This window comes from Cynocephalus volans, chromosome X, assembly GCF_027409185.1.
Source record: "Cynocephalus volans isolate mCynVol1 chromosome X, mCynVol1.pri, whole genome shotgun sequence".
Lineage (NCBI taxonomy): Eukaryota > Metazoa > Chordata > Mammalia > Dermoptera > Cynocephalidae > Cynocephalus > Cynocephalus volans.
In genome coordinates, this window is record NC_084478.1 from 114,226,475 (window position 1) to 114,247,000 (window position 20,526).

Consider the following 20,526-nt stretch of genomic DNA (forward strand, 5'->3'; position numbering starts at 1 on the left):
GACACGATGGCTCTGGCTCGTACGCATATACATAGTGAAGAGATTACTACAGTCAAACAAATGACCATCTTCATCACCTTCTACCCTTGTATGCTAAGAGAATCTAAAATCTACTGTCTTGGTAAAGTTTCAGAATCAAACACAACATTATTAACAATAGTCGTCCTGCTGTACTTTGGATCTCCAGACGTATTCATTGGCCCAATTCCTGATTTGTACCCCTTGACCTCCTTGTTCCCATTTGCTCCTCTCCCTGCAGTGGGTAGTTTTCTGGCAGGTGGCAGGTGGCTTGCTGCTGGCTTCCCAGCATTCTTTACTGTGAACCACATTGTCAACACTAATATAACTGTCCTTCATTGTTTTTATTATACATAACGCTCGAGTTTGTATATCATATAATTGGATCGATTTCTGTAATTTATATGTGCACAAGTGTATGGAAGTCCTGTGATTGAATTAAATTACCACAGAATCTTTTGATTTTAAAACATTGCCACATAATCGATTCCCTTTTCCTCTGTTAGGAGTTTTCATTGAAAAGTAAATTTGAAAGCATTTAGAAAAAGTTTATTTTTACACAGGAGCTCTAATATGTAGTCACCAGTTCTAAAATGTGCTCTCCTTTTCAGCATCTAAGAGTTTTGAATAGATTTATTTTACACTTTACACAGGTTGCATATTTTAAAATATCCCCTATCGGTTAGTTTTCACTATGAAAACCTGGGCTTTTCCACTTTTTGTTCCAGATTCATTGAGGGTTTTAAATAAGGACTGGATGTAGGGGATGGGCAGCCAGGTCCCTTGACGTCCAGGAGCGCTAGTCACCAGTTCGTAGTAACTAGCTGCTAGGAACTAGTTGCTAGTTACTAGTAAAGTAGTGACTTCAGTTTCTAGAAAGCCTAGGAATAAGTACTGTTGTGGAACTCTTGGATTTAATTTTTTCTATGCTGTGTTTTGTTTCCTCACGTGTGTTTCTAATGGGCTAAGTAATAAAGTTAATGCGGAAAAAAAGGTTGACTGGAGTGTTATCGTCCTGTTAATACTCTATTCCGCATATAGATGCTTAGGATGTGTTATTTATTTTAAAGTTTTAATAATATATTTTATTTAATCCAACATAGCAAAATTATAATTTCTATATGTAATGAATATCAACAGTTTGTCAATTACGTAAGCGCTGACTCTTCCCTTCAGTTGGTTTTCTCTGCAAACCGCACCAGGAGGTGCCACATTTTCGTCCATCAACTACTGAAGAAAGTAGTCATGCGTTCTGTTCCCTTCTAGTCCTCAAACCCAGTCGTCCCTTGTCCCACAGACATTTCATCTGTGTCAGTCCCATTTTGTTCCCTGTCTACAATTCCCAACGTCATTTTGGTGCTTTGCTGATGTTTCTACTTGATTTCTGAATTTCCAAACGGAAACCACAAACACCCATAGCGCAGTCATCATTTCCTAATCGTGTTGATTTCTTAAAATCACTTTTCCTTAGAGGATATGTAGGAGATCAGTACTCACGGAAAACTTTAGAAAATTATTTTAGGTCACACAGAACAAAAAGCAACAGAAGAACAGAAAATTTACTCGGATTTTGAGGAAGCCACAAATAGCACGATAAATTAAGTGGTTACAGGTCTTTCGGGTCATCTGAGGCGGCTCTGAAAAGAGCCTTTGGGGGGCCGTGCCCGCGAGCAGGAGGCGGCTCATGTGCTCATGGTGAACCTGAGCACAGCCCTGGTGCCCTCGGTCACGGCATGCTTGCGGAGCTCCCCGGTCAGCAGCAGGTGCACGGCGGCCTGGATGTCCTGTGAGGTGAGGGTGCAGCGCTGGTTGTAACGGGCCAGGCGGCCGGCCTCTTCGGCGAGGCGCTCGAAGAGGTCGCTAATGCACGAGTCCATGACGTTCACGGCCTGCTGGGACAGGCTGAGGCCGTCGTGGACCAGCTTCAGAACCCTGGGGAAATAGGTGGCGAAACTGTCCTCGCCGCGGCGGCCGCGGCGGCAGCGGGTGTGACGGCGGCTGCGGCGGCGATGGCGCCTGGGCTTCTTCTGTTTCAGGGCCGTCGGAGCGCCCTTCTCAGGCGCCTGGGTGCTGACACCTTCCTCCGGAGACGGGGCAGAGGCAGGCTCCGCCATCCCTCAGGCAACCCCCAAGAGCTAGGAGGCACCGACGATGGCGCTGCTGCCAGGCGGGGAGCCCTTTTTATAGTCGCTGCCTTGCCTCACGTCATGCGTGACCTCGACTTCTGACTGGGTGTCAGGGCACACAGGGAGCGCGTGAGTGAGCCTAGCGGAGTGCGCTGGGACTGCACGGTCCTCCTGCTGGCGGTCCCTCCACCAATCACAGTGAGCGTCTGGAGCCCTGCAAGCTGCCTGTCTGGTCCCATACAGAAATTCACAGCAAGAGAACCCACACAGGAAGGCTGTGGCACGGCCAGCAGAGGGCTCCTGGACGTGGAGATGTGTCGGTCCACCTCCCGCCTCCGGTTCTGATTGAAACCCTCAATGAATCAGGATAACGGAGTAAAAAACTACCGTTTGTAAAGAGTGAAATCAAACACAACTGGGGTATTTAGACCTACATAAGAAAATTCAGCATTTACCAGGTTTGTAGTCACACTCCTAATGATACTTAGATCCGAAAAAGTACCCTACATTCTAGCATTGCTGAATACATAGAACAGCCCTTGATTGAAAGAGAAAAAAGGTATTGGTCTAATTTTGCAGTAAGTCACCCAAAAGGTAAGAGACAGTCAAGAAATAGTTTAAAATCACGTGCTTTTCAAAAATCGGACAGTTCGAGAAAATTTATTCCTTAAATGTATTTGTGGAAAAATGAACCCCAAATACGGAACCAGTACAGAATGAAGAAGAATTAGAGAAATGGAGGTCATCAAGGAACTTGTCACAGAAAGAAAGAAAGAAAAGAAAGAAAGAAAGAAAGAAAGAGAGAGAGAAAGAAAGAAAGAAAGAAAGAAAGAAAGAAAGAAAGAAAGAAAGAAAGAAAGAAAGAAAGAAAGAAAGAAAGAAAGAAAGAAAGAAAGAAAGAAAGAAAGAAAGAAAAGACAATAAACAACCATATAGTACAATTCACAGTAAATGAGCCCTCAGGCAAAGAATCACACCCATTCCATCAGGAGCTGCTTCCACCTCAACTCCAAGGCTGAAGAGTCCAGGAAAATTTTGATTGGCTCTCTTGGGAAACCCGGTTCCATGGTGAGCCGGTGGCTATGACTCCGTGGCTACAGGTTCCTCATTGCCTGACTGAGAACAGACTGGGGCTTGAGCTGCTCTGATTGGACCTTCCATCATCCCTATTATGCATAAATGCAAGTCATGAAGGTTTGTGCTTTCTAAACCCAAAGATTATAGACTGGAGAGGAACATAACTGGATAAAACTGAACGAGTTAAAATAGTAACTTCAGTTTCTAGAAAGCCTAGGGATAGGTATTGCTTCTTGAAATTTTCTCCTTAGTTATTTCTGTGATCGGTTGGGTCCTCCTTTGTGTTTCTGTATGTACTCCATAATACTGAGAATGCCGAAAAACGTTTGATGCAGGATGTTTGTCCTGCTCCTACTATGTTCCCCATATGGATGCTTACAGTTCGTTATTTATTCTCCATGAGTTTGAGGATTCCAGCACCGGCCAGAAATTAAAAAAAAAACACATGTATATATAAATATAAATATATATATATATATATATATGTATATGTATATATTTGTATGTACACACATATATATTCATTTTTACATGTATACAGACACATATGTATATGTGTATGTGTATATGTGTGTTTGTGTGTGTGTGTATAAATACTATGTGTGTGTGTGTGTGTGTGTGTGTGTGTGACTGTGGATATATATTTGAGGACTGAAACACAGGAGAGAAATAACTGAGTCAAAAATGTCAAGAAACAATATCTAATCCACCTTCTTTAGAAACTGAAGTTACTAGTTTAATTCATTCAGATTTTACCAATTCTGTTCATTGCCAGGCAATATAATGTGTGTGGAAATATATATACATTTTTTTTTTTTAGAAAGGTAAAACCTCATGTTTTGCGTCTATGTGCAATGGGGATGATGGGAGGGACCTGTTGGATGAGGTGTCCCAGGCTGAACCAATTAGAAGCCTCCTGAAATGTTTGGACTTGCAGTTGAGGGGAATTGTGTCATTAAATAGGTCTGAGTCCTTGACTGCTGTTTGTTGTTTTGTTTGAATGGTTTTATGCTTTTAATCATGTTGATTTACAGATATTATATTAGTTTCTAAAGCTGTCGTAAATAAATTTGAGAGTCTCGGTGACTTAAAAAATATATATTTATCATCTCACAGTTCTGGATGCCAAATAGCCCCTCTTCATAAGCACACCAGTCATATTGGGTTAGGACCGACCCTCACGACTTCACTTTAAACACAGTTACCTCTATAGAGACTATCTCCAAAATAGGGTCACCTCCTGAAGTACTGGGGGGTCACAAGGTCAACACAAGAATTTTGAGAGGGTACAATTCAATAAAGAATATTAAGCTTTCTGCCCCTCCAAAAAATTAATGTACTTCCATGAAAAATACATTCACACCTTCCCTACAGCCCCCAAATCTTAACCCATTGCAGTTCAACTTTAAGTCCAAAATCTCATCTACAAATCTTATATATCTGCTACGGGTGAGACTCCAGTTGTGACTGATGCTGAGGCAGAATTTATCCTTATCCCTGAACCTGCGAAAACAGACAGCAAATTACCAGTTTCCAAAAACAGTAGCGGGACAGGCATAGAATAGACATTACCATTCCAAATGTGAGAAATCAGAAGAAAACTAGAGTTTATGGGCCCTAAGCAGGTTTGCACCATAGTAGGGCTAATTCCATTAGATTTAAGGGATTGAAAACAGTCCTCTTTAATCATTGCTCTGCCCTCTGGACCCTCTGGGATAGCAGCATGAAACTCTCAGCCCTGGGCAGTGGGGACCTCTTCCCCAGCCTGGTTTGTTACAGAAGAGGTGGCACTAGCCATCTAGAATGGAGAAAGCGGCCTCCATCTATGGGATCAAGGAGATGATGGCCTCATCCCCCAGACCTGTGTCCCTGTTCTCAAAAAGACTCTGTCTGGATTCTCCTCTTGCCATTGCTGTTTTCTCAGAGTCCTGCTGGAAGAGTGGAATCACCATAGCTTTACTGATGTCTTCCTTGGTTTCCCAGGGTCTGAAAAGTACGTGCAAGTCTGCAGCCACAGGCCGACTGGAAAACAACTTTACATCCACGTAAATACTGTCATCTTGCCCCATAACCACAGTTCAACAGATCACATAACTGTGGGAAAGGAGGGAACCCCAATAAATGCTTACCAAGGAAAAACTGTGTCCTTTTACATTCTTTTACAGCCCATGTGGTTTTAGGTCCCAACATGGCTTTGGTCCTGCTCACTCTAGCGATATTAATGAAATTTGAGAAAGAGAGAAGAAAAGTGGGGTTTGAGGTTCAAGATCCTAAGTGGAATCAAGTGCATCTGATTACTCACTTCAGGAGGGGCGTGAGGAAAAAGGGCACTTACTGAGTGAACATCTAGGATCCAGTGGTGTGGTTTACTACGTAGACAAGCTACGGGAAGTGCCTTTACTGCTTAAATAACACATTACGAGTACCAACGTAGCTAGAAAAAATATTAAGAAGAGAAAATAACCCACCAATTTTTTTTTTAATGGTGGAATAAGCGTTAAGTCAGGTCTTTGCTGAAGAAAGCTGTCATAGCTATATCATATTGCAAAAATAGACTTGAAGTCAACGGAGATTCCTTGAGGATAAAGATAGTCCCCCTGGGATAAAATGTTCAATTCATGTGGGAGGTATTATAAATTTAAGATGACCTATACTGGGTAGGGTAGCTTCAAACTATTTAAGTCAACACTTGACTGAATGACAATAAGGAGTAGCGAAGGTCACCACCAAATATAGACATTTGCAGCCACCTGTAAGCAAGTGGCCGAAACGTAACAAGGACTTAGAAATAAAACACCTACCAAGCTTGCTTGACGAAATGGAGTAATGCGATAATATGAACCCGGAAATTAGAGAATGTGTTTTATCCACCTGATGTATATTTATGCACATAGAACATGTACTCGGCCATCAAGCAAGATTCCAGAAGTATCAAATACATATCACATTCTCTGACTACAGTACATTTAAGAATCAATGACAAACCATGTTGTCAAAACCAAATGTTTGGGATGACACAAATCACTCTAAAGAAATAATGGGCCAAAGGACAAATCATTACAGGGACTGAAAAATATTTATTGATGCGTGAGAATAAAATTTGTGGGGCATGTGTGAGTGCTACTGAGAGAGGATTTTATGGCCCACGTGCTGATTAAAAAGATTAAAAAGAAGGAAGCCTTGATCAGGCATTTTACAGAAGACCAAGCACAAACGATCACAAAGAACAACAAGAAGCACGATTGGAGAGGTGCCACCTCGCTCAAGTCTCCTGGAAAATGCCTACTACAACCACAGTGACATACTATTTCACACCGTCGGAGCAGTGAGAATTAAAAAGGTCAGACCGCATCAAATGTTGGTGACTAGTGGGGACTCACACTCTGGTATTAGGAGGACAAATTGGTCTGACCATCTTGGAGAGCAATCTGGCAATACTAATTAATGCGCAGGATGCACACACTGCTGACAGCAGCAGTTCCATTGCTGGGTACACTACCTAGTGGCCTGAACACAAGGAGACGTGTGTGGGAACATTCTTAGCAGCCCTGTGGTCTGGGTGGGGCCTCTGGAAGATCTGCAGGGACCGAAGAGACAGCTAATGGACCCTGAAGCACTGACCTGGAAGAGGGAGGGATAGCACTAGATGTAGTCTCTCGAAAATGGAAACAGGTGTTCAAACAAAGATTCCTACATGAACGTTCAGAGGTGCCCTATTCTCAATAGCCAAAAGGGGGAAACAACCCAAATGCCCATCAATGGACAAATAGATAAACTAAATGTCGTCCATCCATACCATGGATTATTATTCAGCTGTGAAAAGGAAGGAAGCAAGTACCGATTCACGCTACCACGTAGATGTACCATGAGGAAAACATTACACTATGTGAAAGCCGCCAGACACAGAAGGCCATGCGTTGAGTTCCATGGGAGGGAGAGCTCCACATGGGGGAAACCTCTGTCGACAGAAAGCAGATAAGTGGTTGCCAAGAGCTATTTATTGGGAGCGTGTGTATGTGTGTGCTCGGGGGTGGGGGGACGACGAGCATGGGGAGTGAGTGCTTAACGGGTACAGGGGTTTCTTGGCGGGGTGGTGAAAATGCTTTGGAAGCAGACGGTTGTGATTGTTCCACGACATCACGAATGTACTTGACACCATGTCGTACCCGTCCCCCACCCCTCTTTCTTTATCTTGCCTGCGATGCTCGGGTCCTACAGAAGGCGAGCGCTGCCACAGAGGGAGGGCCCAGGGGCGAGAGCGTGCGGGTGCCTTGCACCTGCCCTGGCCGGCCGTTTGTAGGCCCAGGCCCGCTCCCTCGGGGTCAACTGGAGGGCAGTGACGTCACCAGTGTGCGCGGCCACGAGCCTGTTCCGGACCAATGAGGGGCCGGGTCGCGGTAGCTAGGTTACGGAGTACGGGCCAAGTACCGACATCTTGAGAGGCATCCAGTCGAGCCAGACCTCGCAGATTGATCGGTCGTCTCCAAGGCCCGGCATGCCGAGCAGGAGGACGAGCCGTCCACGGTCGTCCGGTCTCAATAGGTGCCGTGCTGCCGCTCTCGCGCCCACCGAGCCGAGCTGACATTCTCCGTGAGCCACACGGAGCGCCTCCTGCGGGAGGGCCACTACGCCCAGTGCCAGAGTTCGTGTGCGCCGGTCTTTCTAGGTGCCATCGTCGAGTACGTGACGGCCAAGGTCTTGGAGCTGGCGAGCGACGAGGCCCGGAGGAGCAGCAGGAGATGCATCACCTTGGAGCTGTTGGACGTGGCCGTGCACAGCAACGCGCTGCTCAGTGGCTTCTTCGTGACTACAACCATCTCCCAGGTGGCCCCAGCCTAGCTGTGGACGCCTGGCACCCAGGGGGCCTCACCAGCCCACCGATCCTCCGTCTACTCCTGCTAGCCCGGCGCCAGCCCCTTCCGTCACAGCCAGCCGGGACAGCCCTGGCCTGTCTTGTGCCTTCGGCGCCTTGTGTCATTAAAGTGTTTGAAAGTACCCACAGGCTTGCTCTATAAATTTTGTGTCAGAGTGGGGTGTGAGACACCCAATGTTGGACGGACGGGCAGGGAGTGGCGAGGGTCAGGGAACAGGGAGGGCACAGGGGAGCAGACTCTCGTGGTGACAATGGGGGTTGGTGTCCCCGTGTGGGAGGTGCTGTCTGGGGCGGGGGCACAGGAGGCTCCCACGTGGACCCTGAGCTAGTCACCGGAACGATGGTGTTCATTGGGGTGGAGCTCAAGGCCAAGACTGAGGTGTCCTGGTAGGATGAATGTCAAAAGGGGTTATGTTATGGAGGGGGACGGAGCCTCAGGTGGCATGGGAGCTCAAGTCAAGGGCTCAAGTGGGGCAGGGACGTTGACTGCCAGAGAGAGGAGTGATTGATGGGTGGGAACAATGCAGAAATCCCCAAAGGCGGAACTGGGGTCACAGGGGGTCAAGAGTTTAGTTTTGGCCTTGTTCAGAGGGAGAGGCTGGGAGACGCCCTTAGCTACCGGGATACGCAAGCTGTAGCCTAGCAACAGCGCGGTCAGGCCAGGCCCCGCCTCAGATGCCGCTCTCTGCGTATCACCAGGGCGACAGGACCGTGGCAGGTGTCCCGGGGCTGCGCCCAGGAGTGGCTGTCTATGTGGCCTGTTGCCAGCTGGCGGTAGGACGCTTCCAGCAGGCGCTCTTCCACCGGCCATGGAGGAGCTGGCCCTCACTCAGGCTGTCCGCCTCTTCCTGCGACAGGAGAGTGATGCTTGCCAGGGCCTGGTCATGGAGGTGTACCTTGATGTGATTTTTCTAAGAGTTTTTGAGTGTCAGCCCTTAGATCTGTCATCCATTTTGAATGAATTTTTATACATGGTGTGAGATAGAAGTCCAAGTTCACTCTTTTGCATGTGGATATCCAGTTGTCACAGCACCATTTGTGACAGGGATTATTCTTTTCCCCCACTGAATGGTCTTGGAACCTGTACTGAAAATCGACTATACACAGATATCAGGGTTAATTTCTGACTCTAAATCACGCATTTATTATGTTACTTTAATCTACGGACATGTCTACATCGAGGGTCACTTGTGGGCCAAACAAAGTGCTAGGGATTGGAGATATAAAGACGGATAGCCTTAGTAGATTCTCCTGTGGTTATTATCAAGTGACTGTTCTCTTGTTCAGTGGCTGAGAAAGTTGAAAATGTGGCTTTGGCCCAGGAGAGCCTCATTGTCGTAGAGACGTCCAGCTGTGGGAGTGAATGACTCTGAACCACCCACGCTCACCTCCTCCATGACCCGGGCAAGGATTAGAACAGACAGCGCTGAGCAACGCTTCCATACCACTGTTTGGTCATCATGGCCTACTTAGGGTCCGATGGCTATAAACAGTTGTGCGAGCTTGACTACAGCTCATCTGGCTTGGATCTCAGAGTTCCAGACCTTCAAAGGTAACTGGGCAAAATGTGCCTGCTTCTGGTAGAGGCCCCTATTATCTTGGAGGAGTGAGTGTACTCGGGATGAAAGGAATAAGGACCCTCGGGCCTAAAGCAGTGGGAGAGGCAAGGAATGTGAGCCCGCGGTCCCTGAGCCAATCAGAGAGGGCCGTGATGGGGTCTGGGAAGGTGAGGTCGGCTAGGACATCATGAAGCCCCTGTTCCTGGGGTGAGGTCCTAAGTAGAGGGAAGACATGGGGGAACGGGCCTGCAAGGCTAAAGCGGAGGTAGGGGCTGGGAAATGAGGCCCGGTGTAAGAACCCAAATGCCCCAAGGGATCACACCCTGATCACATAAGTCCTTCTCGGCCACACCCCATCATGGCGCTGGTTGCCCTTTCCTTCCGTATTCTCCTTCCTACCGGCGCGAATCGTACACCAATCAGCTCACCCCCCAAGCCCCATGCGGTATGCTAAGTAGGGACTGTATCTTAAGCCAATCAGCTTTCCCTAAAAACCCTATGTATATGTTTGTGTGCCGCCTAATAAACGAGCCCTCTCCGGTGGGTCATCAACTGGTGTCGACTCGTCCTTTCACCCGGACACCTCGGCCAATGATAGGGGTGGGGGCGGGGGCGGGCGGGGCCTGCTCCGGGCCTTGTAAGTGCGGGTTTCTGCGCGGGAACGCACACCACGAAGGCAGTGAGCAGCTCTCTCCACCCCAGGGGCATCCTTCAGGCGTCTTCAAGCCCTCAGGTGAGGTGGTGCGGTCCCGCTGGGGCCAGAGGACGATGGGGACGGGAGCACGCAGGGACTCCGTGGCGGGGCTGTCGCGCCTTCGGGAGCCCTAGGGGCCCGGATTGGGGTTGGCTTTTCCCGTCAGCGCCGCGGGGCGAGACTCGTGCCTTTGTCTGCCCTCGGCGCGCCTCCTGTGCGAGATGCCGAGCCCTCCTGGGGGTCGGGCCCTGGAAGGCCCGAGGGGCGGACCCCCAAAGCGGCCGGCCGGTCCGCGGAAGAAGTGCAGGTCGGAGGCTTCGAGGACGAAGCGGAGTTGAGGGCTCGCCCGGAATGGGCCCTCTGGGCCTGGCCCCTCGCTCCCTCCCCTCCCGTGGCCCTTCGGCTGGGCGCCCGACCAGGATGACAGTTATTTTCCAATGAAAGCAAGATGCTCCTGTCAAAGTGGCCTGTGCGCCCGGCCCTGTTATTTGTTTGTCCCGGTTTCCCCAGCTTTGAGGTTGGCTTCTGAGCGCTTGGCACGGGAGGGTCATAGGGTAAGGTCAACTGAATGGAGGGGACGTGTTTGAAACTACTGGCCGCTTGGGGGCGTCTCTGTTCTACTCTGGTCGCTAGACGTGTCTCGCCCCACCAGGGTGGGAACAGACATGCGCAGGAGAGCTCCGCCTTCCGGTTTCTGGGGTCTCTTATTCTTTGTTCTGGACGAACCTAGAATGTTCAGAGGCCGCCGCAAGGCATTTCATCAGGTCCACAGCAAGACTCTTCTGAGCCTTGTCTCCTTGCCTCGCCCTTGACAGAGAAAACGTGGTGAAATAAGACTGTGTATTTAGCGTATCCCATTCTGCTGAAGTCGTGAGTCTGATCCTAATTAGCTGCCCCTTCTTACAGTGTTTACAAACCGCTGCCACAAGGGGCTAGTATAGGACGAGTAACCAGTTACGACCGGATTAAATCCTCTCCCCTCTCTTATTGCAGCACCTTAATCTACTGTTTGGGGGCATTTAAAATGGAAAGAAATTAGTACAACTTTGGCCACCCCTTTTTGTGTGCTGCTCCCCATCCTCCAAGAAAAATGCCGTCGCCACCCCACCCCCCCCCACCCCCCGGTAATTGAACAGACAGCGAAGATTCTTAGATAGTGCTGTGATCTATTAGAAAATCATTGACTGGTTGAACCAAGTTTTTATTATATTCTTCGACCCCTAATTGTTCCTGTGCTTCTCTTACCTCCATTGTACCTTTGCTGTGATTTTAAAAGAGTCGGACATGTTGGCTCCGGGTTTCTAGAGCGTCTTGGTTTCTAGTGTATCCTGATCTAAGGGCATTTTCTGCTTATCAGAATAGGGGTATTGAAGTGAATTTCAAAGTAATGAAAATAGAATTCTTCTAAGATGCGCTGGTGTTTTCCTGTGGAAGATCAGTAGGTAAAATATACATGACTATTACGTTTGAACATTTATGACTGTTACTACTTTGTCTGACGATAGTTCTGCCAGGGAAGTTTCTTAAAAGAAATTGTTTTCGGTCTTTCTTTTAGTCAAGATGAGTGATAAGCCAGACTTGTCGGAGGTGGAGAAGTTTGACAAGTCAAAACTGAAGAAAACTCATACCGAGGAAAAAAATACTCTTCCCTCAAAGGAAAGTAAGTCATGGAGGGTTTCTAGCTGAGACAGACAATGGTGAAAGTTGGTATCTTCAGTGAATAAACCTATCTTCTAGTAATTTTTACTATCGAGGAAGTAATTATTAGAGTACCATTTTATTTTATGCAGCCATGACAACTATCAAAGAGTTGTCTCCTTCTTTGGATTATATAAATGGTTCGCACATGATAGGCCCTAGTAGTAATGGGGAAGTAAAAACCACTTCCCTGTTGGAAAATTACTAAAACACACATTGAAACCAATCTTAAACATTGGACTTAGCACTAGAAAAACCTTACTTCTGTCTACTTTTAGTTATTTGGCATTTTTCTGCATCTAGAAATTTGAGTCCATTATCTCATGCCTAAAGAACCATGCCAGCTCTGCGGTCTGGGCCTTCTCCAATCTGATGACAAGATAGGGATGCAGAACGAGTTTCGATCTTGGGTGCACTTGAGGCTCCCAGACTTAAGGGATCAGTTTTGCCCTCCAGAGTAACAGACAGCTGGAGAAACTCCAAGCATATTCACAACAGCTGAGGGGCATTTTCTGTCATGTGTGCGTTATTTGAGAGTTCCGAAATTAGTGAAAATTATCTCAAAGTGTATAACTTCCAAATGGTATCGTCAGAGATAAACGTGAGCAAAATGCTTCACTTCCTCCTCGGTCTCAAATAATCTATCGAAAAACTGTCAACAACACAAATCTGCCTCTCGAATGAAAGCAAAAACCAAAAAAACTGCAATTGAAGTAGATTCTAATGAATGTTCGAGTGGTAAACATGCACACACGTGCACACATGCACCCCGCTGTGAGCATTTGTGGTTAGTGCCTTAGCATTCTCAATTAAAAGCATGTATGGCAGCCTTCCATGACTTACCTAAAGCTGTTTTGTAAGAAACTGAATTAAATCTTAGGAAAATACTCTTAGTGATATATATTTTTTTTGTTTTGTTTTGTTTTTCCCCTCAGCGATCCAGCAGGAGAAACAGTGTGCTCAGACATCGTAAAACGGGATCTCCTCCCAAGAGGAAATTTCAACATTGCCCGAGAGCCTTGGTTTTATGCTTGTTTTTTGCAAACCGTTGTGTTTGTAGCGATTTTAGGCATCTTCTGCTGTCCTCTCATTTCTATTCCCTGGCTAAAAGGTCAGGTGGAACCAAAGTTTCCTGAAGTGTGCTTTCAAACTTGCCGTTGGTGTGTAAATTCCAGATGGCAGATGTTGCGAATAATCTCACCAGTGTTGACCCTTGTGTGTGTAGCCCTTTCACCCCCAGCAGGATAAGCCAGGTTTAACCTTCTGCAATGGGTGCCTCCATTGCTTCATTATCTTCATGAAGTTGCATGCTTCTGCAACTTCTCACAGTTTGTTTTTATTTCCAATGTAGTAATGAAATAATAAATACAGTCATTATCTGGCGGCTCTCGACTTCATTTCTTCTAAGGAAGGAAAAGTACACAAGGGTACCCTTTTTCGCCAAACAAAACGGTTGAAGGAAAACCTCTTCAGCAGTGGACTAAGCCCCTTATCTCAGAGTGAAGAAAGACAAACACAGGGTCTGAAGTGACCCACTCAAGCTGAATAAGAACTGAAATTCAAGCTGGGCTGTCTTGCCTTCTGGAAAGTGTTTTCCGACTGAATGGGAGGGGGCACCTAAGCTTGGGGTTGGATGGAAAGGGCGCGGGAGGCACTTGTTAACACGCACTGTACTGAGCACATCACATCTTCAGTTGAGCGTCAACTCAGATATCTGATGCCCACTGATGACCTGTAACACTGAACCTCTGATCTGGTTCTTCTACTGAACAGAATTTACTGTCTCCTGAAGCAAGCATTTTTGGTTTCATGGTGAGCATAAGTGCTGTGGACCGTATGGTGTTCCCCCACCCCCACCACACCAAATTCATATTTTGAAGGTCTACCCCTCAATGCGACTCTACCTGGAGATAGACTTTTTAGGAAGTCATTAAGGTTAAATGAGGCTACAAGGGCTGGGCCCCTCTGTGATCTATTACTATAGGTATCTTCCCACCATAAGGGATTATACCGTCCATACCTATTTGCAACCTCAACTATTATCTTACCTCCCTCTTTCTAGGGGCTCACATCCTTAAATACTCACTGGGGTTACAGAAAGTGGAAGGTGTTTTCTCTGCTCTAGCACAAATTTCCACAAGCAAAACAGCAGGTGGGTCAACTAAGGTAAAGTGTGGTTGAGGTGACACAATCTCAGAGCTTAGGGTAACCAGAAGATTTGAGCCCTGGAGGTCACCATGTTGGTCATCACTACCTTACCATCTGCCTGAAGCAATTGCCCAGTAGAGTTACTCAGTCCCTTACACTGACATGCTGCTTACACGCTTCCCTGCCTGCCTGTAACTTCTATGCCATAATCCTAGGAGAGCATGCTGGAGACCCATACAGCGTGGTTAATCCATCCTCCAGTATTTGAAGTCAGCTGTTGTTTTCCTGCCCCCATACGTCCAAGTCTTCTCCAGCTGACCTTTTCAGAGCATTTGGACCCAAGTTACACAGATGGGGACCCATAACGGTTGCACTTTAGACGGACGGACACAAGTTTAGCCATTATCAGGTCCCTGGATCCCGATTCTGTCATCCAGCCCATTTGCTCTCCTTTCAGTTTGCCATTTGCAGCTTGATAAAGATGCTGTACGTCCACGACAGACTCAGTAACGTGTGCATTAGCACACTAATCCAGCTCAAGATTAGGCCCATTTCAGATGCCTAAAGGAAAGCATGTCAGGTGAGCTGGGGATGGGACGAAAACTCCCAGTTTTTAGTTGCACCTGGTAACCGTCATTTTTTTTTTTAAAGGATTGATTCCTCCCAGGGCAGTGTAAATGATAAACTGAGTGGGAGCAAGTGAGAGGTATGTGGTGGGAGGGGAAGTCACATAGTTTCTAAGTGAACGCTCCTACAGAAATAAGACGGGAAGAACGATTGCTCACTGGAAGTAGTTTTGCCCTGCATTTCTCAAGTAAATCACATGGGCCTAATCTTGTAGTGAGTGACTAGGTTCACTTGTCTTTCCAAGCAGAGGGAGGTTTTTTTCCCAAGCATCCGGGATTGAGGTTTCAGAGCCCTGAATCCATTTATTATTTGCAAAACCAACCATCCGAAGGTCTTCTTGTAGCAGTTACATTTACGGGAAAAAAGAAAAGCCTGGAGTTAAGTGGATTTTCTTATGCATGTCTACATCTTTTGAAAATACCTGGTCCATGCTTTGACACCTGTATCCTGTCAGTGTACATAGGCCGACATGTCCTTAATTGCAAAGAACAGAAAATGGCAAAAAGCTGGAAAGCCATAATATATATGCTGCAAGTTAATCCAAAGACAAAAATCAGCCAAATCGTATGTCACGACGACTTCATCTTTGCAAAGGGTCAAAAACCTCATTTAGTGTCATCACTTAAAATTCTCAAGAAACTGCACAGGCAAGTGAGTTTTAGGAATGCCCTAGAATGTAACCATCGCATATTCACACCTGAGAAAAATATCTTGCCCTTCGTCTCTCAAATGCATAGGAATATGTTTGATCCTTGCCTTGGGAAGTTTCAACCGGTATGATCTCGGGCAAGTGACAATCTATTGTGGTTCAGTTTCTTCATCCATGGAAATGGAGATGATAACACTGTTTCCTTCAAGGGGATGTGGTGAAAAGTAGTTGAGGTACTCCCCGTCAAGTGCTTAGCACAATGCTGGCACAGTCGCCAAGCACGCCATGTCCGAGGTCACCAAGGCCAAGCTCAGGTTCCCCATGAGCACCTGAGCTGCCTCCCGCCCCCGAGCATCGCCCCCGAAGGCTGTTTTCAGAGCCACCCCAGTCGGCCCGTAAATCCTGGAGCCCTCCGAAGGTGTGCCCGTGGCAGTTTGAGGGCAGGGGTCAGGGGGCGTGCTGCCAATGTGTATTAGTCTTCCTTTTTTTATTTCTTTCTTCCTTATAGTTAAAGTGTACGACACGATGGCTCTGGCTCGTACGCATATACATAGTGAAGAGATTACTACAGTCAAACAAATGACCATCTTCATCACCTTCTACCCTTGTATGCTAAGAGAATCTAAAATCTACTGTCTTGGTAAAGTTTCAGAATCAAACACAACATTATTAACAATAGTCGTCCTGCTGTACTTTGGATCTCCAGACGTATTCATTGGCCCAATTCCTGATTTGTACCCCTTGACCTCCTTGTTCCCATTTGCTCCTCTCCCTGCAGTGGGTAGTTTTCTGGCAGGTGGCAGGTGGCTTGCTGCTGGCTTCCCAGCATTCTTTACTGTGAACCACATTGTCAACACTAATATAACTGTCCTTCATTGTTTTTATTATACATAACGCTCGAGTTTGTATATCATATAATTGGATCGATTTCTGTAATTTATATGTGCACAAGTGTATGGAAGTCCTGTGATTGAATTAAATTACCACAGAATCTTTTGATTTTAAAACATTGCCACATAATCGATTCCCTTTTCCTCTGTTAGGAGTTTTCATTGAAAAGTAAATTTGAAAGCATTTAGAAAAAGTTTTTTTTTTTTACACAGGAGCTCTAATATGTAGTCACCAGTTCTAAAATGTGCTCTCCTTTTCAGCATCTAAGAGTTTTGAATAGATTTATTTTACACTTTACACAGGTTGCATATTTTAAAATATCCCCTATCGGTTAGTTTTCACTATGAAAACCTGGGCTTTTCCACTTTTTGTTCCAGATTCATTGAGGGTTTTAAATAAGGACTGGATGTAGGGGATGGGCAGCCAGGTCCCTTGACGTCCAGGAGCGCTAGTCACCAGTTCGTAGTAACTAGCTGCTAGGAACTAGTTGCTAGTTACTAGTAAAGTAGTGACTTCAGTTTCTAGAAAGCCTAGGAATAAGTACTGTTGTGGAACTCTTGGATTTAATTTTTTCTATGCTGTGTTTTGTTTCCTCACGTGTGTTTCTAATGGGCTAAGTAATAAAGTTAATGCGGAAAAAAAGGTTGACTGGAGTGTTATCGTCCTGTTAATACTCTATTCCGCATATAGATGCTTAGGATGTGTTATTTATTTTAAAGTTTTAATAATATATTTTATTTAATCCAACATAGCAAAATTATAATTTCTATATGTAATGAATATCAACAGTTTGTCAATTACGTAAGCGCTGACTCTTCCCTTCAGTTGGTTTTCTCTGCAAACCGCACCAGGAGGTGCCACATTTTCGTCCATCAACTACTGAAGAAAGTAGTCATACGTTCTGTTCCCTTCTAGTCCTCAAACCCAGTCGTCCCTTGTCCCACAGACATTTCATCTGTGTCAGTCCCATTTTGTTCCCTGTCTACAATTCCCAACGTCATTTTGGTGCTTTGCTGATGTTTCTACTTGATTTCTGAATTTCCAAACGGAAACCACAAACACCCATAGCGCAGTCATCATTTCCTAATCGTGTTGATTTCTTAAAATCACTTTTCCTTAGAGGATATGTAGGAGATCAGTACTGACGGAAAACTCTAGAAAATTATTTTAGGTCACACAGAACAAAAAGCAACAGAAGAACAGAAAATTTACTCGGATTTTGAGGAAGCCACAAATAGCACGATAAATTAAGTGGTTACAGGTCTTTCGGGTCATCTGAGGCGGCTCTGAAAAGAGCCTTTGGGGGGCCGTGCCCGCGAGCAGGAGGCGGCTCATGTGCTCATGGTGAACCTGAGCACAGCCCTGGTGCCCTCGGTCACGGCATGCTTGCGGAGCTCCCCGGTCAGCAGCAGGTGCACGGCGGCCTGGATGTCCTGTGAGGTGAGGGTGCAGCGCTGGTTGTAACGGGCCAGGCGGCCGGCCTCTTCGGCGAGGCGCTCGAAGAGGTCGCTAATGCACGAGTCCATGACGTTCACGGCCTGCTGGGACAGGCTGAGGCCGTCGTGGACCAGCTTCAGAACCCTGGGGAAATAGGTGGCGAAACTGTCCTCGCCGCGGCGGCCGCGGCGGCAGCGGGTGTGACGGCGGCTGCGGCGGCGATGGCGCCTGGGCTTCTTCTGTTTCAGGGCCGTCGGAGCGCCCTTCTCAGGCGCCTGGGTGCTGACACCTTCCTCCGGAGACGGGGCAGAGGCAGGCTCCGCCATCCCTCAGGCAACCCCCAAGAGCTAGGAGGCACCGACGATGGCGCTGCTGCCAGGCGGGGAGCCCTTTTTATAGTCGCTGCCTTGCCTCACGTCATGCGTGACCTCGACTTCTGACTGGGTGTCAGGGCACACAGGGAGCGCGTGAGTGAGCCTAGCGGAGTGCGCTGGGACTGCACGGTCCTCCTGCTGGCGGTCCCTCCACCAATCACAGTGAGCGTCTGGAGCCCTGCAAGCTGCCTGTCTGGTCCCATACAGAAATTCACAGCAAGAGAACCCACACAGGAAGGCTGTGGCACGGCCAGCAGAGGGCTCCTGGACGTGGAGATGTGTCGGTCCACCTCCCGCCTCCGGTTCTGATCGAAACCCTCAATGAATCAGGATAACGGAGTAAAAAACTACCGTTTGTAAAGAGTGAAATCAAACACAACTGGGGTATTTAGACCTACATAAGAAAATTCAGCATTTACCAGGTTTGTAGTCACACTCCTAATGATACTTAGATCCGAAAAAGTACCCTACATTCTAGCATTGCTGAATACATAGAACAGCCCTTGATTGAAAGAGAAAAAAGGTATTGGTCTAATTTTGCAGTAAGTCACCCAAAAGGTAAGAGACAGTCAAGAAATAGTTTAAAATCACGTGCTTTTCAAAAATCGGACAGTTCGAGAAAATTTATTCCTTAAATGTATTTGTGGAAAAATGAACCCCAAATACGGAACCAGTACAGAATGAAGAAGAATTAGAGAAATGGAGGTCATCAAGGAACTTGTCACAGAAAGAAAGAAAGAAAAGAAAGAAAGAAAGAAAGAAAGAAAGAAAGAAAGAAAGAAAAGACAATAAACAACCATATAGTACAAATCACAGTAAATGAGCCCTCAGGCAAAGAATCACACCCATTCCATCAGGAGCTGCTTCCACCTCAACTCCAAGGCTGAAGAGTCCAGGAAAATTTTGATTGGCTCTCTTGGGAAACCCGGTTCCATGGTGAGCCGGTGGCTATGACTCCGTGGCTACAGGTTCCTCATTGCCTGACTGAGAACAGACTGGGGCTTGAGCTGCTCTGATTGGACCTTCCATCATCCCTATTATGCATAAATGCAAGTCATGAAGGTTTGTGCTTTCTAAACCCAAAGATTATAGACTGGAGAGGAACATAACTGGATAAAACTGAACGAGTTAAAATAGTAACTTCAGTTTCTAGAAAGCCTAGGGATAGGTATTGCTTCTTGAAATTTTCTCCTTAGTTATTTCTGTGATCGGTTGGGTCCTCCTTTGTGTTTCTGTATGTACTCCATAATACTGAGAATGCCGAAAAACGTTTGATGCAGGATGTTTGTCCTGCTCCTACTATGTTCCCCATATGGATGCTTACAGTTCGTTATTTATTCTCCATGAGTTTGAGGATTCCAGCACCGGCCAGAAATTTAAAAAAAAACAAATGTATATATAAATATAAATATATATATATATATATATGTATATGTATATATTTGTATGTACACACATATATATTCATTTTTACATGTATACAGACACATATGTATATGTGTATGTGTATATGTGTGTTTGTGTGTGTGTGTATAAATACTATGTGTGTGTGTGTGTGTGTGTGTGTGTGTGTGACTGTGGATATATATTTGAGGACTGAAACACAGGAGAGAAATAACTGAGTCAAAAATGTCAAGAAACAATATCTAATCCACCTTCTTTAGAAACTGAAGTTACTAGTTTAATTCATTCAGATTTTACCAATTCTGTTCATTGCCAGGCAATATAATGTGTGTGGAAATATATATACATTTTTTTTTTTTTAGAAAGGTAAAACATCATGTTTTGCGTCTATGTGCAATGGGGATGATGGGAGGGACCTGTTGGATGAGGTGTCCCAGGCTGAACCAATTAGAAGCCTCCTGAAATGTTTGGACTTGCAGTTGAGGGGAATTGTGTCATTAAATAGGTCTGAGTCCTTGACTGCTGTTTGTTGTTTTGTTTGAATGGTTTTATGCTTTTAATCATGTTGATTTACAGATATTATATTAGTTTCTAAAGCTGTCGTAAATAAATTCGAGAGTCTCGGTGACTTAAAAAATATATATTTATCATCTCACAGTTCTGGATGCCAAATAGCCCCTCTTCATAAGCACACCAGTCATATTGGGTTAGGACCGACCCTCACGACTTCACTTTAAACACAGTTACCTCTATAGAGACTATCTCCAAAATAGGGTCACCTCCTGAAGTACTGGGGGGTCACAAGGTCAACACAAGAATTTTGAGAGGGTACAATTCAATAAAGAATATTAAGCTTTCTGCCCCTCCAAAAAATTAATGTACTTCCATGAAAAATACATTCACACCTTCCCTACAGCCCCCAAATCTTAACCCATTGCAGTTCAACTTTAA

The 20,526-nt window shown here is 46.0% G+C and overlaps 4 protein-coding genes across 4 annotated transcripts; 2 read left to right on the forward strand and 2 right to left on the reverse strand.

Annotated features, from left to right (window-relative positions):
• Positions 1-1,700: 1,700 nt before the first annotated feature.
• LOC134368244 (histone H2B-like) lies at positions 1,701-2,132 on the reverse strand. Its single transcript, XM_063084790.1, has one exon. The coding sequence runs from the start codon at positions 2,130-2,132 to the stop codon at positions 1,701-1,703; it is 432 nt and encodes a 143-aa protein (XP_062940860.1).
• A 5,468-nt stretch (positions 2,133-7,600) lies between these two features.
• LOC134368245 (histone H2A-Bbd type 2/3-like) lies at positions 7,601-8,060 on the forward strand. The gene is made up of 2 exons (XM_063084791.1): positions 7,601-7,645; positions 7,764-8,060. Exons 1-2 carry the CDS (start codon positions 7,601-7,603, stop codon positions 8,058-8,060), a joined length of 342 nt encoding a protein of 113 aa, XP_062940861.1.
• A 3,847-nt stretch (positions 8,061-11,907) lies between these two features.
• LOC134367522 (thymosin beta-15A) lies at positions 11,908-13,018 on the forward strand. Its single transcript, XM_063084263.1, has 2 exons — positions 11,908-12,007; positions 12,981-13,018. Exons 1-2 carry the CDS (start codon positions 11,908-11,910, stop codon positions 13,016-13,018), a joined length of 138 nt encoding a protein of 45 aa, XP_062940333.1.
• A 4,673-nt stretch (positions 13,019-17,691) lies between these two features.
• On the reverse strand, positions 17,692-18,123 carry LOC134368246 (histone H2B-like). Its single transcript, XM_063084792.1, has one exon. It carries the CDS (start codon positions 18,121-18,123, stop codon positions 17,692-17,694), a length of 432 nt encoding a protein of 143 aa, XP_062940862.1.
• Between the last annotated feature and the right edge of the window lie 2,403 nt (positions 18,124-20,526).